General features: G+C 47.0%; 1 protein-coding gene across 1 annotated transcript in view; it reads left to right on the top strand.

Moving 5' to 3' along the window:
* LOC147100718 (1-phosphatidylinositol 4,5-bisphosphate phosphodiesterase eta-2-like) overlaps positions 1-17701 on the top strand; it is a 156240-nt gene that overhangs the window by 7480 nt on the left and 131059 nt on the right. The window contains exon 2 of the mRNA XM_085967247.1: positions 2423-2569. Within this exon, the coding sequence (XP_085823373.1) occupies positions 2423-2569 (147 nt within the window). The remainder of the gene's footprint in view (positions 1-2422; positions 2570-17701) is intronic.

Genomic DNA, 17701 nt, shown 5'->3' with positions numbered 1-17701 from the left:
GAAGTCCTCACAACTGAGGAAACGGACAGGAATTGACCCCACAGGGATCGAATGGGCCTTTCGACTTGCCACAAGGTTGAAAGGAAAATTGCCAGGCCTCACTGTTTGACCCAATCCAGCCAGCACGGAACCAACCACAGAACAGTGGTTAGCACTGTTACCTCACAGCGCCAGAGACCCGGGTTCGAATCCGGCCTCGGGTGACTGTCTGTGTGGAGTTTGCACATTCTCCCCGTGTTTGCGTGGGTTTTCTCCGGGTGCTCCGGTTTCCTCCCACAGTCCAAAGATGTGTGGGTTAGGTTGATTGGCTATGATAAATTGACCCTTAGTGTTAGGGGGATTAAATACGTGGGGTTACGGGGATAGGGTGGGATATGTGTTGGTGTAGGGGTTACGGGGATCGGGTGGGATATGTGTCGGTGCAGGCTCGATGGGCCGAAATGGCCTCTATCTGCACTGTGGGGTTTCTGTGGTTCTGTGAACGCAGAGGGGAACCACTGCAGATATACAGGGCTCCCTCCATCAGCCTGGGGAACTTTAACAAGTAGATCAATTCAGACAGCAAATCACCCCGACCCGAGCTTAACTCGATGGGAAACTGTGCAATAAAGATTTCAATAAAATGATCCTCAATAATTAATGATATAATTGATCGGCCAGTAAACCGACAACAAACTAAGTGGCCTCTAGGCCGCAGGCTGTTTTCAATCCATTGGTCAGCCAGGGAACTTTTCAATTCTTGGGGAAACATCTCAGTTATCACTTCGGCTAAAATGCCAGTCCACCCCACCATGGGGTCTTTGAGTGCTTTTACCCCTATTTGTTTTATGCCCCTTTCTTTGCCCGCTCAGCCAACAAGAGCATGGGCCCATGGGTGCCCTCCCAACGCACCCCCCCCTTCCCCCACTTGCTGCAGTCAATTCCCCCCACCCGTTGGAATTGGTCGTCAGGAGACCCCAGAGACCACCCAGGCCCCACCCCAATCCCACCTTGCTCCAAGCAGCTGCCATTGGGAACTGAATAGAATGAACTTCAACCCCACGCCCATCTCTGCTCCGTCACACAGGTGTCATTTTACATAGAATTCTACAGCACAGAAACAGGCCATTCGGCCCATTAGGTCCATGCCGGATTCATTAGTGACCATCTTATATTTATGGCCCCTAGTTTTAGATTCCCTCAAGTTGAAACATTTTCTCTGCATCTAACCTATCAAATCCCTTCATAAGTTTAAAGACTTCTATCAGGCCACCCCTCAGTCTTCTCTTTTCTAGAGCAAAGAGTCCCAGCCTGTTCAGCCTTTCCTAATAACTATATTTTCTCAGTTCTGGTATCAGTACCAGTGCCTCGCTATCCTTTTACTACTATGGAGGCCAGAACTGTGCACAGTGCTCCAAGTGTGGTCTAATCAAGGTTCTATACAAGTTTAGCATAACTTCTCTGCTTTTGAATTCTATCCCTCTAGAAATGAACCCCAGTGTTTGGTTTGCACTTTTTATGGCTGTGTTAACCTGCGTTAATTTCAACTGATCTCGCCCGGTGGGAAACTGACTGACTGACGTAATAAAACTCACTACACACTTGGTTTGAGTATAAAGCAAGGCTTTAATCAACTTGTTTCAGAACATGGAGGTCTAGTTGTACTTCACTAGTTCCTTGTCTTACAAAATGTCCCTGGAAAGCTGGGGCCGACGCCCGAGTATTTATACTCCTTGGACGGCGCCACCAGCTGGCCGTCCAGCGTTATTTCATGAGTAGTTTCTTGATGAATGATGAGATTTATAACACTGATGAGACGGGATTGGCCGCCCAATTTAACTTTCCAACGACTTTGACAGTCGATCCGATCCCACCTGTCCCCTGCCAGGCGAAATTGGTTAGACTGAGCCCGCAGTACAAAGCCAACCATTCAAATCTGTCCCTTTCATTTTATTTTTGCATGACCTTCATCAGCGCAAAAGCTTGGGAAATCCAAGTGTCGCGGTGCTAAGCAAGGTTTAATTTCATCGGCGTTAAATGGTGGAACTCAATTCCAATGATCTTTTCCACTGGCCGGAGGGTCGGTAACCGGAAGGCACAGATTTAAGGTAATTGGCAAAAGAACCAGCGGGGGAGATGAGAATTTTTTTTTGCGCAGCGAGTTGTTGTGATCTGGAATGCGCTGCCTGAAAGGGCGGTGGGAGCAGATTCAATAGTGACTTGCAAAAGGGAATTGGATAAATACTTGAAAAGGAAACATTTGCAGGAAAGAACAGGGAGGGAGTTGGACTAATTGGATAGCTCTTTCAAAGAGCTGGCACGGGCATGATGGGCTGTATCATTCTATGTGGCATTTGGTCAAGGGGCTGTTTACAGCCCAGGAGGATTGGGCTGATGCCCTGTGCACTGATGCTGTCTCTCTTTCCCCCTTTTCTCTGTGCAGTGGAACGATGTATGAGCTCGATGCAGTCCGGGACCCAGATGGTGAAGCTGAGAGGAAGCTCCAAGGGTCTGGTCCGCTTCTACTACCTGGACGAACACAAGACCTGTGTCAGGTGGCGACCGTCCAGGAAAAACGAGAAAGCCAAAAGTAAGTGAGGACATCGTCACACGGGCCCCAGTTAAAGAAAAGGACTTGTATTTATACAGCGCCTATCGCATCCTCGGGACATCCCGAAGCGAATTCACAGCTGACTAATTACTTTTGAGGTGTAGTCACTGTTGTTAATTTGACAACCATGGCAGCCAATTTGCACACAGCAAGGTCCCACAAACCGCATTGAGTTAGATGACCAGTTAATCACAAAGAATGGTTACTGACCGGGCTACTGGGACCATAACCCAGCATTTGGGCGAGAGGTTAGGAGAAAGTCCCAAGGACACTTTTTTGGGACGGGGGAGGGGGGACAAATGATGTCGAAACAATGGTCTGACATGCTTACTATGAGTGTATACATTTCATAGGATCCTGCTAGTCAGCTGGCCCGGACTCTGTAATTACAGGATTAATTATTCATAGACAGAAATTACACAGGCACAAGTGATTTGCCATCAGGTGGGATTTTATAATTCATGAAGCCAGAGATGTTCTGCAATGAAAAAGGACCTTTTGGTTCAAAGTGGGCAAAATCCATTTATAAAAAATATTAAGTGAGAGGTGATGAAGCTTCAGTTTGTAGTTGTTTCATTACATTGGGGTGTATGGAGTCACAGCAAGTCGCACAAACCTTACTATCTTCTACTTATTCATTCTTGGGATGTGGGCGTTGCTGGCAAGGTCGCATTTATCGGCCACCCCTGGGTGCCATGAGGTGATAGTGGACCTTTTCCTCGAACCGCTGGAGTCTAACCGCTCCCACAGTGCTGTTAGGTAGGGAGTTCCAACATATTGACCCAGCGGCGATGAAGGAACAGTGATTAAGTGTCCAAGTCAGGGTGGCCTTTGACTTTGGGGGGACCTTGTAGGTGATGGTATTTCCATACTGCTCCCGTTCTTCGTGGTAGAGGTTGTGGGTTTCAGACATGCTGTCATAGTAAGCTTGGCGAGTTACTGCAGGGCATCCTGTACGTAGAATGTACAGTACAGAAACCGGCCATTCCCACAAACAGCAATGTGATAAATGACCAGATAATCTGTGTGAGTGATGTTGATTGAGGGATAAATATTGGCCAGGATACCGGGGGAGAACTCCCCTGCTCTTCTTCAAACAGTGGCCATGGGATCTTTTATGTCCACTTGAGAGGGCAGACGGGGCCTCGGTTTAACGTCTCATCCGAAAGACGGCACCTCCGACAGGGCAGCACTCCCTCAGCACTGCACTGGAGTGTCAGCCTGGATTATGTGCTCAAGTCTCTGGAGTGGGACTTGAACCCACAACCTTCTGACTCAGAGGCGAAAGTGTTGCCCACTATCATTTAGGTGTATGGAGAATCAGGAAATTCAATAAAAAACAAATGCAAAGGGAGGGAAGAAGAACCAGAAAGATGCTTGCAGCAGCCAAGAATATAAATTCATGAAATGTCGCTCCAGAAAGGATTTGAAGGAATGATTACAATACATTGTTTAATTTGTTTGTTTTAAAGTGCCTACCAGAAGGTCTACTGTCAATTTACTCACTGTTACTTTGTTAGCAGATGCAGTGACTACTCTATATAATCATTCTACAGAACCATAATCTCGGGTTTATCCTTCAGCAGATTTAGCGAAAAAGCCTGGTTATCACATCTGGGAGGTGCTCCAAATGTGTCATTAAGTAATGTGCCGAGAAAATTGAAAATTACATAACGGCCGATGGGAACAAAATCTCTCACTGTCAGCACTGTAATCCAGCTGAAAAACAACAACTTGCATTTATATAGCGCCTTTAACGTAGTAAAATGTCCCAAGGTGCTTCGCAGGAGCAGTTATCAGACAAAATTTGACACCGAACCACATAAGGAGAAATTAGGGCAGGTGACCAAAAGCTTGGTCAAAGAGGTAGGTTTTGAGGAGCGTCTTAAAAGAGGAGAGAGAAGTAGAGAAGCGGAGCGGTTTAGGGAGGGAATTCGAGAGCTTAGGGCCTAGACAGCTGAAAGCACGGCCATCAATGGTGGAGCGATTAAAATCAGGGATCCGCAAGAGGCCAGAAGTGGAGGAGCGCAGAGATCTTGGATGGTTGTGAGGTTGAAGGAGGTTGCAGAGATAGGGAGGGGCGAAACCATGGAGGGATTTGAAAACAAGAGGATGAGAATTTTAAAATCGCAGCGTTGCCAGACTGGGAGCCAATGTAGGTCAGCGAGCTCTGGGGTGATGTGTGATGTGCCTCAATTATTCCGAGACTCGAAGTTAGCAGAACAAAAGTAAGGCTTTTATTAACTTAGAACATAACACACGTAAACTAGAGAGATGCCTTCCTTCAGGAGGCTGATGCCCGACTGACTTAGATTACAAAGGAGCCAGGTATGGGCGGAGCCCTGCACACAACCAATTCCAGCACATTCCAATACATAATACATGAGGACTGGGGGAAGGGAAAAGACACAGAAAGCAGGCAGTTACAAGACACAGAAAGCAGGCAGTGATGAATGGAATATATTTCATCACCATGTGTGAACGGGACGGTGCAAGTTAGGATACGAACAAGGTGAGTTTTATAGTGTGTGTGTGGGTGGGGGGGGGAAGAGAGGCACAGTTAGAATATTGGACAGTGTAGAGCACAAGGTAGTGGCCAGACTCCTGCCTCATCAGGCTGGCCCTTTGTCCAGTTGGCACTGTTAATCACAGCTCAGGAACAGCAATTGGATGAGGAAATCAAGATTTGAAATCAGGAGATTGGAATCCAATTTGTAACCAGTAACCTTCAACCTTTAAAGGTCTACCCTATCGAGCCCCTCTGTTTGATAGGGTGTACATAGAGAAGATGCTTCCACTTGTAAGGGATTCAAAAACTAAATATATGATAGCCACTAATAAATCCAATAGGGAATTCAGGAGAAACTTCTTTACCCAGAGAGTAATGAGACTGTGGAACCACAGGGAGTGGTTGAGCTGAATAGCACAGATATATTTAAGGGGAAGCTAGATAAGTACATGAGGGAGAAAGGAATAGAAGGATATGTTGATGGGGTGAGATGAAGAAGGGTGGGAGGAGGCTCATGTGGAGCATAAACACCGGCATGGACCAGTTGGGGTTGAATGGCCTGTTCCTGTGCTGTAGACTCGATGTAACCCTTCAAGGTGTTGGTAATTTGCGAGCCGCTTTTCTTTATTGAGGTGGGTGTTGCGCAGGTGAAATGGGAGTGTGCACAACCCAGAAGAGTAAAGCTTGCCCTTTAGTGCATTAGTAAAGAGTCTGAACACGGCAACCCGTGTCATTAATGTACCATCTTCAGTATTGGTCTTATCTTGGTAAATGCCAATAACTGCCCTCTGGAGACTCAGTGGAGTGTTGGGTTAAACACTGGCCCTTCAGATTCTAGGACCTGGGTTCACATCTGACCCGGGTTTACAGGGACAGTAGCAGAATGGTTATGTTACTGGGCTTGCAATCCAGAGGTCTGGACTAATAATCCTGGGAGTGAGAGTTCAAATCCCACCATGGCAATTTGAGAATTTGAATTCAATTCATAAAATCTTGACATAAAAAGCTGGTTTCTGTAAAAGCGACCATGAAGCTGTCGGGTTGTCAACTGGTTCACCAAAGTAATTTAGGGAAGGAAACCTGCCATCCTTACCCAGCCTGGGCCTATGTGTGACTCCATTCCCACACCAATGTGGTTGACTCTTAATCGCCCTCTGAGGTGGCCGAGCAAGACAGTCAATTGTGAAAACTGGAGGATGGCCAACAAATGCCAGCCTTGCCAGTGATTGCCCACATCCTGAGAATGAATAATAAAAAAATCTCAGATGGGCTGAAAATCTCTCTTTGCCAATCGTGAGGGCATTGCGTGTTTTGTCCAGGTTTAATCCTCTTGACTTATGAATAACTGGTGTGGAAAATCGAAATGTCACGTCATAAGGAGAAACTGTTTCCACTGGTGGGAGGGTCGTTAACCAGAGGGACACCGATTTAGAATAATTAGCAAAAAAGCCGGTGGGGGGGGGAGATGAGAATTATTTTTTACCAAGTGAGTTCTTATGATCTGGAATGCGCTGCCTGAAAGGGTGGTGGAAGCAAATTGAATAATAACTTTCAAAAGGGAATTGGATAAATACTTAAAAAGGAAAAATGTGCAGGGCTATGGGGAAAGAGCAAGGGAGTGGGACTAATTGGAGAGCTCTTTCGGAGATCTGGCACAGGCACGATGGGCCGAATGGCCTCCTTCTATGCAAGCACTCTCAGCGATGGAGGGAGAGCTGCATTCCATTATTGGGGAGGAGAGATTTAATGATCTAAAAACATTTGATGCTGATACTGAGGGAAACAAGAGAAGATTCTCTTCTCCAATACTTCCACCTCTTATTGCGATGAATACAAAATTATAGAAAATAAAGATTGCTCCTAAAATGAATTTAAAAAAGAAAAGATGTCCCAACACGATCCCATTTCTTTCAAAACTTTTTCTCTGCAGCGGAGACACAGCTCCCACCCCTCGTTCCTTCATGAATTGGCGGTGTATGTTCCGACTGAGGCCTGCTCCACCATCTTACCTGGGTTGTGATGCTGTTTGTTCTCTGACTTTAATTAGGAGAAACAAAAGAGTCAGCAAGCTCTGGGAATGTGAAAGTAGTTAATAGAAGCAGAGGTGCTGAGTTGATGTTCCTCGGAGGGGCTTTGTAATTAAATATCCTGCTTATCTGTGAACTGTTAAAGTAGCAACTTCATTTCTGATCAGCATTTTGTTATGTAGCCAAGATCACTGATATTCCCTTGGCACAGATATTGATCCTGATGATAAAGATAATGGTTCGACATTAAACACCTATTGAGCAAACCAGTTATATCCTCTAATTTAGAAACATTTATCTTCCTCCGCTAGCTTTCTGTTTATTCTCTCACTCTAGGTCTCCCCCGGGTCATAAGAACATAAGAAATAGGAGTAGCCCATACGGCCCCTCGAGCCTACTCTGCCATGGCTGATGATCTACCTCAACTCCACTTTCCCGCCCTGTTCCCATATCCCTTTTACTTTATTCATTCTCGGGATGTGGGTGTCACTGACAAGGCCAGCATTTATTGCCCATTCCCAGTTGTCCTGAAAAGTTGGTGGTGGGCCTTCTTCTTGAGCCACTGCCGTCTGCGAGGTATTATTTCTAGTGGTTTGATACAACTGAGCTGGCTTGCTTCAAAGTCAACCATGTTGGTGTGGGACTGGAGTCGCATGTAGGTAAGACTGGGTAAGGACGACAGGTTTCCTTCCCTGAAGGTCATTAGTGAACCAGTTGGATTTGTACAACAATCCAATGTCTTCATGGTCACTTTTACTGATACCGACTTTTTATTTCCAGTATTTTTAAACTGTATTCAAATTCTGAAACTGCCATGGTGGGATTTGAACTTTCCCTCTGTTGGATTCTGAATCCAGGTCTCTGGATTACTGGAACAGTAACATAACCACTACACCACCGTACCCATGCACTAGCTCCTGACGAAGAGGGTTTGCAGTTGACCTGATGCCTCACACCTCTGTCAGTGCGGCCCATGAGCCCATTAATTGGAGGGGACTCAACCTTTCAACTTTGTTACTTTTTCCCTGCCCAACAGAGAAGCAATTGGGCACTTCTTGAAACACCTTCTCTCCAGAGGCCATGGCTAAGGTACAGGGACTAATAAGCAACTCTGACATATACAGCGTTGTAGCTTGTCTCCGGTGCCTTGCCATGCGTGCAGTGCTACCTGGGTTGGTCTGATGGCGTCAGGTGTCCTCTATATTCCAATTTGACCCTGAAGTACTGGTGAGTTCCAAGGGAGGACAATCTCCTCCAATCTACGATGAGGAACTTTAGTTATGTGGAAAGACTAGAGAAGCTGGGATTGAATCCTAGAATCGTTACAGCACAGTCGGAGGCCATTCGGCCCATCAAGAGCACTTCAGCTAGTTCCACTCCCCGCCCTTTCCCCGTAGCCCTGCAAAAATTTTTCCTTCAGGTACTTATCCAATTCCCTTTTGAAAGCCATGATTGAGTCTGCCTCCACCACCCTTTCAGGCAGTGCATTCCAGATCCTAACCACTCGCTGCGTAAAAAAGTTTTCCCTCATGCTGCCTTTGGTTCTCTTGCCAATCACCTTGAATCTGTGTCCTCTGGTTCTCGACCCTGCTGCCAATGGGAACAGTTTCTCTCTATCTACTCTGTCTAGACCCCTCATGATTTTGAACACCTCTATCAAATCTCCTCTCAATCTTCTCTGCTCTAAGGAGAACAACCCCAGCTTCTCCAGTCTATCCACATTACTGAAGTCCCTCGTCCCTGGAACCATTCTTGTAAATCTTTTCTGCACCCTCTCTAAAGCCTTCACATCCTTCCTGAAGTGTGGTGCCCAGAATTGGACACAATACTCCAGTTGTGGCCGAACCAGTGTTTTATAAAGGTTCATCATAACTTCCTGCTTTTGTACTCTGTGCCTCTATTTATGAAGCCCAGGATTCTGTATGCTTTTTTAACTGCTTTCGCAACCTACCCTGCCACCTTTAATGATTTATGCACATATACCCCCAGGTCTCTCTGTTCCTGCACCCGCTTTAGAATTGTACCCTTTAGTTTATATTACCTCTCCTCGTTCTTCCTACCAAAATGTATCACTTTGCACTTTTCTGCATTAAACTTCATCTGCCGCGTGTCCGCCCATTCCACCAGCCTGTTTGTCCTCTTGAAGTCTATCCCTATCCTCCTCACTGTTCACTATACCTCCAAGTTTTGTGTCATCTGCAAATTTTGAAATAGTGCCCTGTAGAAACATAGAAGATAGGAGCAGGAGTAGGCCATTCGGCCCTTCGAGCCTGCTCCGCCATTCAATGAGATCATGGCTGATCATCCAAATTCAATACCCTGTCCCTGCCTTCTCCCCATATCCCTTGATCCCTTTAGCCTTAAGAAATATATCCAACTCTTGAATATATTGAATGAACTGGCCTCCACCACCCTCTGTGGCAGAGAATTCCACAGGTTCACCACTCTCTGGGTGAAGAAATTCCTCCTCATTTCTGTCCTAAATGGCTTACCCCTTATCCTTAGACTATGACCCCTGGTTCTGGACTCCCCGGCCATCAGAAACATCCTTCCTGCATCTAGACTGTCCAGGCCTGACAGAATTTTATAGGTTTCGATGAGATCCCCTCTCAATCTTCTAAACTCCAGTGAGTATAAGCCCAATCGACACAATCTCTCCTCATATGTCATTCCTGCCATCCCAGGTATCAGCCTGGTGAATCTTCGCTGCACTCCCTCCATGGCAAGAACGTCCTTCCTCAGGTAAGGCGACCAAAACTGCACACAATACTCAAGGTGTGGTCTCACCAAGGCCCTGTACAACTGTAGCAAGACATCCTTGTTCCTGTACTCGAACCCTCTTGCTACGAAGGCCAACATACCATTTGTCTTCTTAACTGCCTGCTGCACCTGCATGCTTACCTTCAGCGACTGGTGCACAAGAACACCCAGGTCTCTTTGCACTTCCCCTTCTCCCAATCTATTGCCATTCAAATAATAACCTGCCTTCCTGTTTTTGCCACCAAAGTGGATAACCTCACATTTATCCACATTATAGTGCATTTGCCAGGTTTCTGCCCAATCACCCAACCTGTCCAAATCGCACTGGAGTTTCACGACATCCTCCTCACAGCTTACCCTCCCACCCAGCTTTGTGTCGTCTGCAAATTTGGAGATATTACATCCAATTCCCTCGTCCAGATCATTAATATATATTGTGAACAGCTGGGGTCCTAGGACCGATCCTTGCGGTACCCCACTAGTCACTGCCTGCCACTCGGAAAATGACCCGTTTATTCCAACTCTTTGCTTTCTGTCCGCCAACCAGTTCTCTATCCAAGTCAATACCTTGCCCCCAATCCCATGTGCCTTAATTTTGCACACTAATCTCTTATGTGGGACCTTATCGAAAGCCTTCTGAAAGTCCAAATACACCACATCCACTGGTTCTCCCTTATCTATTTTACCAGTTACATCCTCAAAAGATTCCAGTAGATTAGTCAAGCATGATTTACCTTTTGTAAATCCATGTTGACTTTGTCCGATCCTGTCACTGCTTTCCAAGTGCTCTGCTATTACATCTTTTATAATAGACTCTAGCATTTTCCCCACTACTGATGTCAGGCTTACCGGTCTATAATTCCCCGCTTTTTCTCTACCACCTTTTTTGAATAGTGGCGTAACATTAGCTACCCTCCAATCCATGGGTACTGTTCCAGAGTCTATCGAGTTCTGGAAGATGACCAGCAATGCATCTACTATTTCTAGGGCCACTTCCTTAGGTACCCTGGGATGTATATTATCAGGCCCTGGGGATTTATCGGCCTTCAGTCCCATCAATTTTCCTAACACCATTTCCCTACAAATACTGATTTCTTTCAGTTCCACCCTTTCATCAGACCCTATGTTCCCCGGCATCTCTGGGAGGTTATTTGTGTCCTCCTTTGTGAGGACAGAACCAAAGTATGAATTTAGTTGGTCTGCCATTTCTTTGTTTCCCATTATAAATTCCCCTGATTCTGACTGCAAGGGACCAACGCTTGACTTCACCAATCTTTTTCTCTTCACATATCTATAAAAGCTTTTACAGTCAGTTTTTATGTTCCCTGATAGCTTACTCTCATATTCTATTTTCCCTTTCTTAGTACAACTAAGTCCAAATCATTAATATATATCAAGAAAAGCAGTGGTCCTAGAACCGACCCCTGGGGAACACCACTGTATACCTTCCTCCAGTCCGTAAAACAACCGTTCACCATTACTCTCTGTTTTTTTTTTATTCATTGATGGGATGTGGGCGTCGCTGGCTAGGCCTGCATTTAGTGCCCATCCCTAATTGCCCTTGAGAAGATGGTGGTGAGCCGCCTTCTTGAACCGCTGCAGTCCATATGGTGTAAGTACACCCACAATGCTGTTGGGAAGGGAGTTCCAGGATTTTGGCCCAGCGACAGTGAAGGAATGGCGATACAGGTCCAAGTCAGGATGGTGTGTGGCTTGGAGGGGAACTTGTAGGTGGTGATGTTCCCATGCGTCTGCTGCCCTTGTCCTTCTAAGTGGTAGAGGTCGCGGGTTTGGAAGGTGCTGTTGAAGGAGCTTTGGCGAGTTGCTGCAGTGCATCTTGTAGATGGGACACACTGCAGCCACAGTGCGCCGGTGGTGGAGGGAGTGAATGTTGAAGGTGGTGGATGGAGTGCCAATCAAGCGGGCTGCTTTATCCTGAATGGTGTCGAGCTTCTTGAGTGTTGTTGGAGCTGCACTCATCCAGGCAAGTGGAGAGTATTCCATCACACTCCTGACTTGTGCCTTGTAGATGGTGGAAAGGCTTTGGGGAGTCAGGAGGTGAGACACTCGCCGCAGAATACCCAGCCTCTGGCCTGCTCTTGTAGCCACAGTATTTATATGGCTGGTCCAGTTCAGTTTCTGATCAATGGTAACCCCCAGGATGTTGATAGTGGGGGATTCAGCGATGGTAATGCCATTGAATGTCAAGGGGAGATGGTTAGAGTCTCGCTTGTTGGAGATGGTCATTGCCTGGCACTTGTGTGGTGCGAATGTTACTTGCCACTTGTCAGCCCAAGTCTGAATGTTGTCCAGGTCTTGCTGCATATGGACACGGACTGCGTCAGTATCTGATGAATCTCGAATGGTGCTGAACAGTGTGCAATCATCAGCGAACATCCCCACTTCTGACCTTATGATGGAGGGAAGGTCATTGATGAAACAGCTGAAGATGGTTGGGCCTAGGACACTGCCCTGAGGAACTCCTGCAGTGATGTCATGTGATTGAGATGAATGACCTCCAACAACCACAGCCAACTTCCTTTGTGCTAGGTATGATTCCAACCAATGGAGAGTTTTCCCCTTGATTCCCATTGACTTCAGTTTTGCTAGGGCTCCTTGATGCCACACTCGATCAAATGCTGCCTTGATGTCAAGGGCAGTCACTCTCACCTCACCTCTTGAGTTCAGCTCTTTTGTCCATGTTTGGACCAAGGCTGTAATGAGGTCAGGAGCTGAGTGGCCCTGGCGGAACCCAAACTGGGCGTCAGTTAGCAGGTTATTGCTGAGTAAGTGCCGCTTGATAGCACTGTCGACGACACCTTCCATCACTTTGCTGATGATTGAGAGTAGACTGATGGGTCGGTAATTGGCTGGGTCGGATTTGTCCTGCTTTTTGTAGACAGGACATACTTGGGCAATTTTCCACATTGCCGAGTAGATGCCAGTGTTGTAGCTGTACTGGAGCAGCTTGGCTAGAGGCGCAGCTAGTTCTGGAGCACAAGTCTTCAGTACTATTGCTGGAATGTTGTCAGGGCCCATAGCCTTTGCAGTATCCAGTGTCTTCAGCCGTTTCTTGACATCACGTGGAGTGAATTGAATGGGCTGAAGACTGGCATCTGTGATGCTGGGGACCTCAGGAGGAGGCCGAGATGAATCATCCACTCGGCACTTCTGGATGAAGATAGTTGCAAATGCTTCAGCCTTGTCTTTTGCACTCACGTGCTGGGCTCCACCATCATTGAGGATGGGGATATTTTTGGAGCCTCCTCCTCCTGTTAACTGTTTAATTGTCCACCACCACTGGATATGGCAGGACTGCAGAGCTTTGATTTGGTCCGATGGTTGTGAGATCGCTTAGCTCTGTCTATCGCATGTTGCTTCTGTTGTTTGGCATGCAAGTAGTCCTGTGTTGTAGCCTCACCAGGTTGACATCTCATTTTTCGGTATGCCTGGTGCTGTTCCCGGCATGCTCTCCTGCACTCTTCGTTAAACCAGGGTTGATCTCCTGGCTGGATGGTAATGGTAGAGTGAGGGATATGCCGGGCCATGAGGTTACAGATTGTGGTTGAATACAATTCTGCTGCTGCTGATGGCCCACAGTGCCTCATGGATGCCCAGTTTTGAGTTGCCAGATCTGTTCGAAATCTGTCCCATTTAGCACGGTGGTAGTGCCACACAACACGGTGGAGGGTATCCTCAACATGAAGACGGGACTTCGTCTCCACAAGGACTGTGCGGTGGTCACTTCCACCAATGCTGTCATGGACAGATGCATCTGCAACAGGTAGATTGGTGAGGACGAGATCAAGTAGGTTTTTCCCTCTTGTTGGTTCCCTCACCGCCTGTCGCAGACCCAGTCTGGCAGCTATGTCCTTTAGGACTCGGCTAGCTCGGTCAGTTGTGGTGCTACCGAGCCACTCTTGGTGATAGACATTGAAGTCCCCCACCCAGAGGACATTTTGTGTCCTTGCTACTCTCAGTGCTTCTTCCAATTGGTGTTCAACATGAAGGAGTACTGATTCATCAGCTGAGGGAGGGCGGTAGGTGGTAATTAGCAGGTTTCCTTCCCCATGTTTGACTTGATGCCATGAGACCTCATGGGGTCCTGAGTCAATGTTGAGAACTCCCAGGGCTACTCCCTCCCGACTGTATACCACGGTGCCACCACCTCTGGTGGGTCTGTCCTGCCTGATGGTGATGGTGGTGTCTGGGACATTGGTTGTCAAGGTATAATTCGGTAATTATGACTATGTCAGGCTGTTGCTTGACTAGTCTGTGGGACAGCTCTCCCAATTTTGGCACAAGCCCCCAGATGTTGGTAAGGAGGACTTTGCAGGGTCGACAGGGCTGGGTTTGCCGTTGTCGTTTCCGGTGCCGAGTGGTCCGTCCGGTTTTATTCTTACTGTTTTTCGTAGCAGTTGTTTACAACTGAGTGGCTTGCTAGGCCATTTAGAGTCAACCACATTGCTGTGGGTCTGGAGTCACATGTAGGCCAGACCAGGTAAGGACAGCAGATTTCCTTCCCTAAAGGACATTAGTGAACCAGATGGGTTTTTGCAACAATTGACAATGGTATCATGGTTGCCATTACTAAGACTAACATTTAATTCCAGAATTAAATTGAATTGAATTTAAATCCCACCAGCTGCCGTGGTGGGATTTGAACCCATATCCTCAGAGCATTTGACTGAGCCTCTGGCTTACTAGTCTAGTGACATAACCACTACGCCACCGCCTCCCCATGTTTCTTATCACTTAGTCAATTTTGTATTCATACTGCCACTGTCCCTTTTATTCCATGGGCTTCAACTTTGCTGGCAAGCCTGTTATGTGGCACTTTATCAAACGCCTTTTGGAAGTCCATGTACACTACGTCAACGGCATTACCCTCATCAACCCTCTCTGTTACCTCATCACAAAACTTGATCAAGTTGGTTAAACACGATTTGTCTTTAACAAATCCGTGCTGGCTTCCCTTAATTAATCCACACTTGTCCAAGTGACTGTTAATTTTGTCCTGGATTATCGTTTCTAAAAGCTCTCCCACCACTGAGGTTAAACTGATTGGCCTGTCGTTGCTGGGTTTATCCTTACACCCTTTTTTGAACAAGGGTGTAACAATTACAATTTTCCAGTCCTCTGGCACCACCCCCGTATCCAAGGAGGATTGGAAGATTATGGCCAGTACCTCCGCAATTTCCACCTTTACTTCCCTCACCATCCTAGGATGCATCCCATCCGATTCTGGTGACTTATTTACTTTAAGTACAGCCAGCCTTTCTAGTACCTCCTCTTTATCAATTTTTATCCCATCCAATATTTCAACTACCTCCTCTTTCACTATGACTTTGGCAGCATCTTCTTCCTTGGTGAAGACAGATGCAAAGTACTCATTTAGTACCTCAGCCATGCCCTCTGCCTCTATGCATAGGTCTCCTTTTTTGGTCCCTAATCGTCCCCACCCCACCTCTTACTACCAGTTTACTATTTATATGCCTATAGAAGACTTTTGGATTCCCTTTTATGTTCTCTTTAGAGCAGAGAAGATTAAGGGGAGAGTTAATAGAGGCGTTAAAAGTTATGAGGGGTTTTGACAGAGTAGGTAGGGTGAAATTGTTTCCATTGACAGGAGGGTCAGTAACCAGAGGACACGGATTTAAGGTCATTGGCAAAAGAACCAGGGGAGAGAGGAGAATTTTCTTACGTGGTGAGTTGTTATGATCTGGAACAGTCAGGAAAGACGAACTGAAGTCAATGGGTACTTGATGCGGCAGTGGGATTAAAGTGGTCTGAAACAGAAGGAACCCACAAGACCTGGGTAGGACTTTTAATGGGAAGAGAGGAGAAAAGCTTAAACAATAGGATAGTGCGAAGTGGCAAGGTCCTAGCTTGGTGGAATTACAGGGTAAATTATACAAACATGGAAAACAAACTCAAGCAGAATATAAGACGAGGAACCAGCAGTGTGCCCATCACACCTCCCTCTACCTTTTTTCCCTCCCTCTTTCTTCCCATCTCTCCCCTCCCCTTCCTACCTCTCACCCTCCTCATTTCCCTCTCCTCTCCCTCTCCCTTCTCTTTCCCTTCTCCCACTACTCTTTTCTTCAGCCTTCCTCACCCCCTCCTTCTCCCCTTTCCCCACCCATCGCCCCCTCCGCCTACCTCTTTCCCTCCCTCGGCCTCCGCCACAACAGGCTGTAGTTGGTCCCGGCATGGCATCACCCCCGGTAGGACTGCCTCATCAGCCTCATTCCAATTAAGCGCTAATGCGTTCAGTTGAGAGCTCGCCAAGGTCACTGTGCTAATTGGCTCTCGGTCTTTGACTGTAGTGTCATTTGTTGTAGCGCTGGGAATGGATTGGCAATGGGAACAACACAGGACAACACTGTACTTCACGGTCCTTGAATAATGGCATAATTACAAACTTATTAGCATGGAATTATACCACCAGTCACCAAGCTGCAGTGGTTGTAATAATGAAGGAAGCCTCCTTGTTTCTGTCAGGCTGTTATTTACCACAATTATTTACAGCATGTTGAAGAGTTATATTAAAAAAATACCATGTACTAGCAAGGGGATTGCCAATAATTAATACTGGATTTATGCGACTATTTCTTTCGGAATGTCATTGGCTGTCAAGGGACCTATATGAACGTGTTACTAACCATTTAGCAGTCGTGGTGGGTCACTGAGAGAAAGAAGCAGTGCGGGTCTCAGGTAGGAGGACAGTGGGGCGTGAAGAGTCGAGAATGTGACAGCAACCTCTTGAGGAGACACTTCACCATCTCTTGTTGGGCCACCAGAAGTGATCTCATCCAGATTCACTAGTAACTTTCAGAAGGGGAACTGGATACATTGTTGAAAAGGAAAAGCTTTCGGGGCTATGGGGAAACGAGCAGGGGCGGCGGGAGTGGAACTAATTGGAACGCTCTTTCAAAGAGCCGGCGCTGGCACTATGGGCCGAATGGCCTCCTTCTGTGCTGTATGATTATATATGATACTTCAGCCCAAATATGGACAGGCGCATTATGATTATGTGCAGATGACAAGAATATCTCGTCTGGTATATTTCCCATTGTTTGCACCTCGGCAATACTGGACCATTGTCCCTCGGATTCACAGTCGCCGTTGGGTGGAGGGGGTGCAGGGTGTGGGGAATTAAAAAGGAATGGGCCAGGAAGCCTGTCGACTGTATCGCAAGGGCTGTGACGCTGTCGGAAGGAAATGATTGCACCTCTTCGGCCAGCGAGTGGGCAACAGATCACGTGACACTGTGCCAAGCTTCAGAAGCCTCCTGCATCCGATCTCCAATCCTGCCCCCATCCCCCCACACCCCCCCCCCCAACCCTACGGATATCTCCAGGCAGAGGCCAGGGTAAAGGAAGTCTTGCATTTATATAGCGCCTTTCACAACTTCAGGACGTCCCAAAGCGCTTTCCAGCCAATGAAGTACTTTTTTGAAGTGCAGTCACTGTTGTAATGTGGGAAATGCGGCAACCAATTTGCGCACAGCAAGGTCCCACAAACAGCAATGTGATAATGACCAGATCATCTGTTTTAGTGATGTTGGTTGAGGGATAAATATTGACCGGGACACTGGGGAGAACTCCCCAGCTCTTCTTCGAAATAGCGGTCGTGGGATCTTTTTTGTCCACCTGAGAGTTTAACGCCTCATCCGAAAGACGGCACCTCCGACAGTGCAGCACTCCCTCAGCACTGCACTGAGTGTCAGCCTAGATTATGCGCTCAAGACTCTGGAGTGGAAATTGAACCCACGACCTTCTGACTCAGAGGTGAGGGTGCTACCCGCTGAGC

This window comes from Somniosus microcephalus, chromosome 25 (genome assembly GCF_052327205.1).
Source record: "Somniosus microcephalus isolate GS21.2 chromosome 25, FLI_Smic_1.0, whole genome shotgun sequence".
NCBI classification, from domain to species: domain Eukaryota; kingdom Metazoa; phylum Chordata; class Chondrichthyes; order Squaliformes; family Somniosidae; genus Somniosus; species Somniosus microcephalus.
The sequence above is the reverse complement of the archived record's forward strand: the minus strand, read 5'-3'. Positions and strand labels throughout refer to the sequence as shown.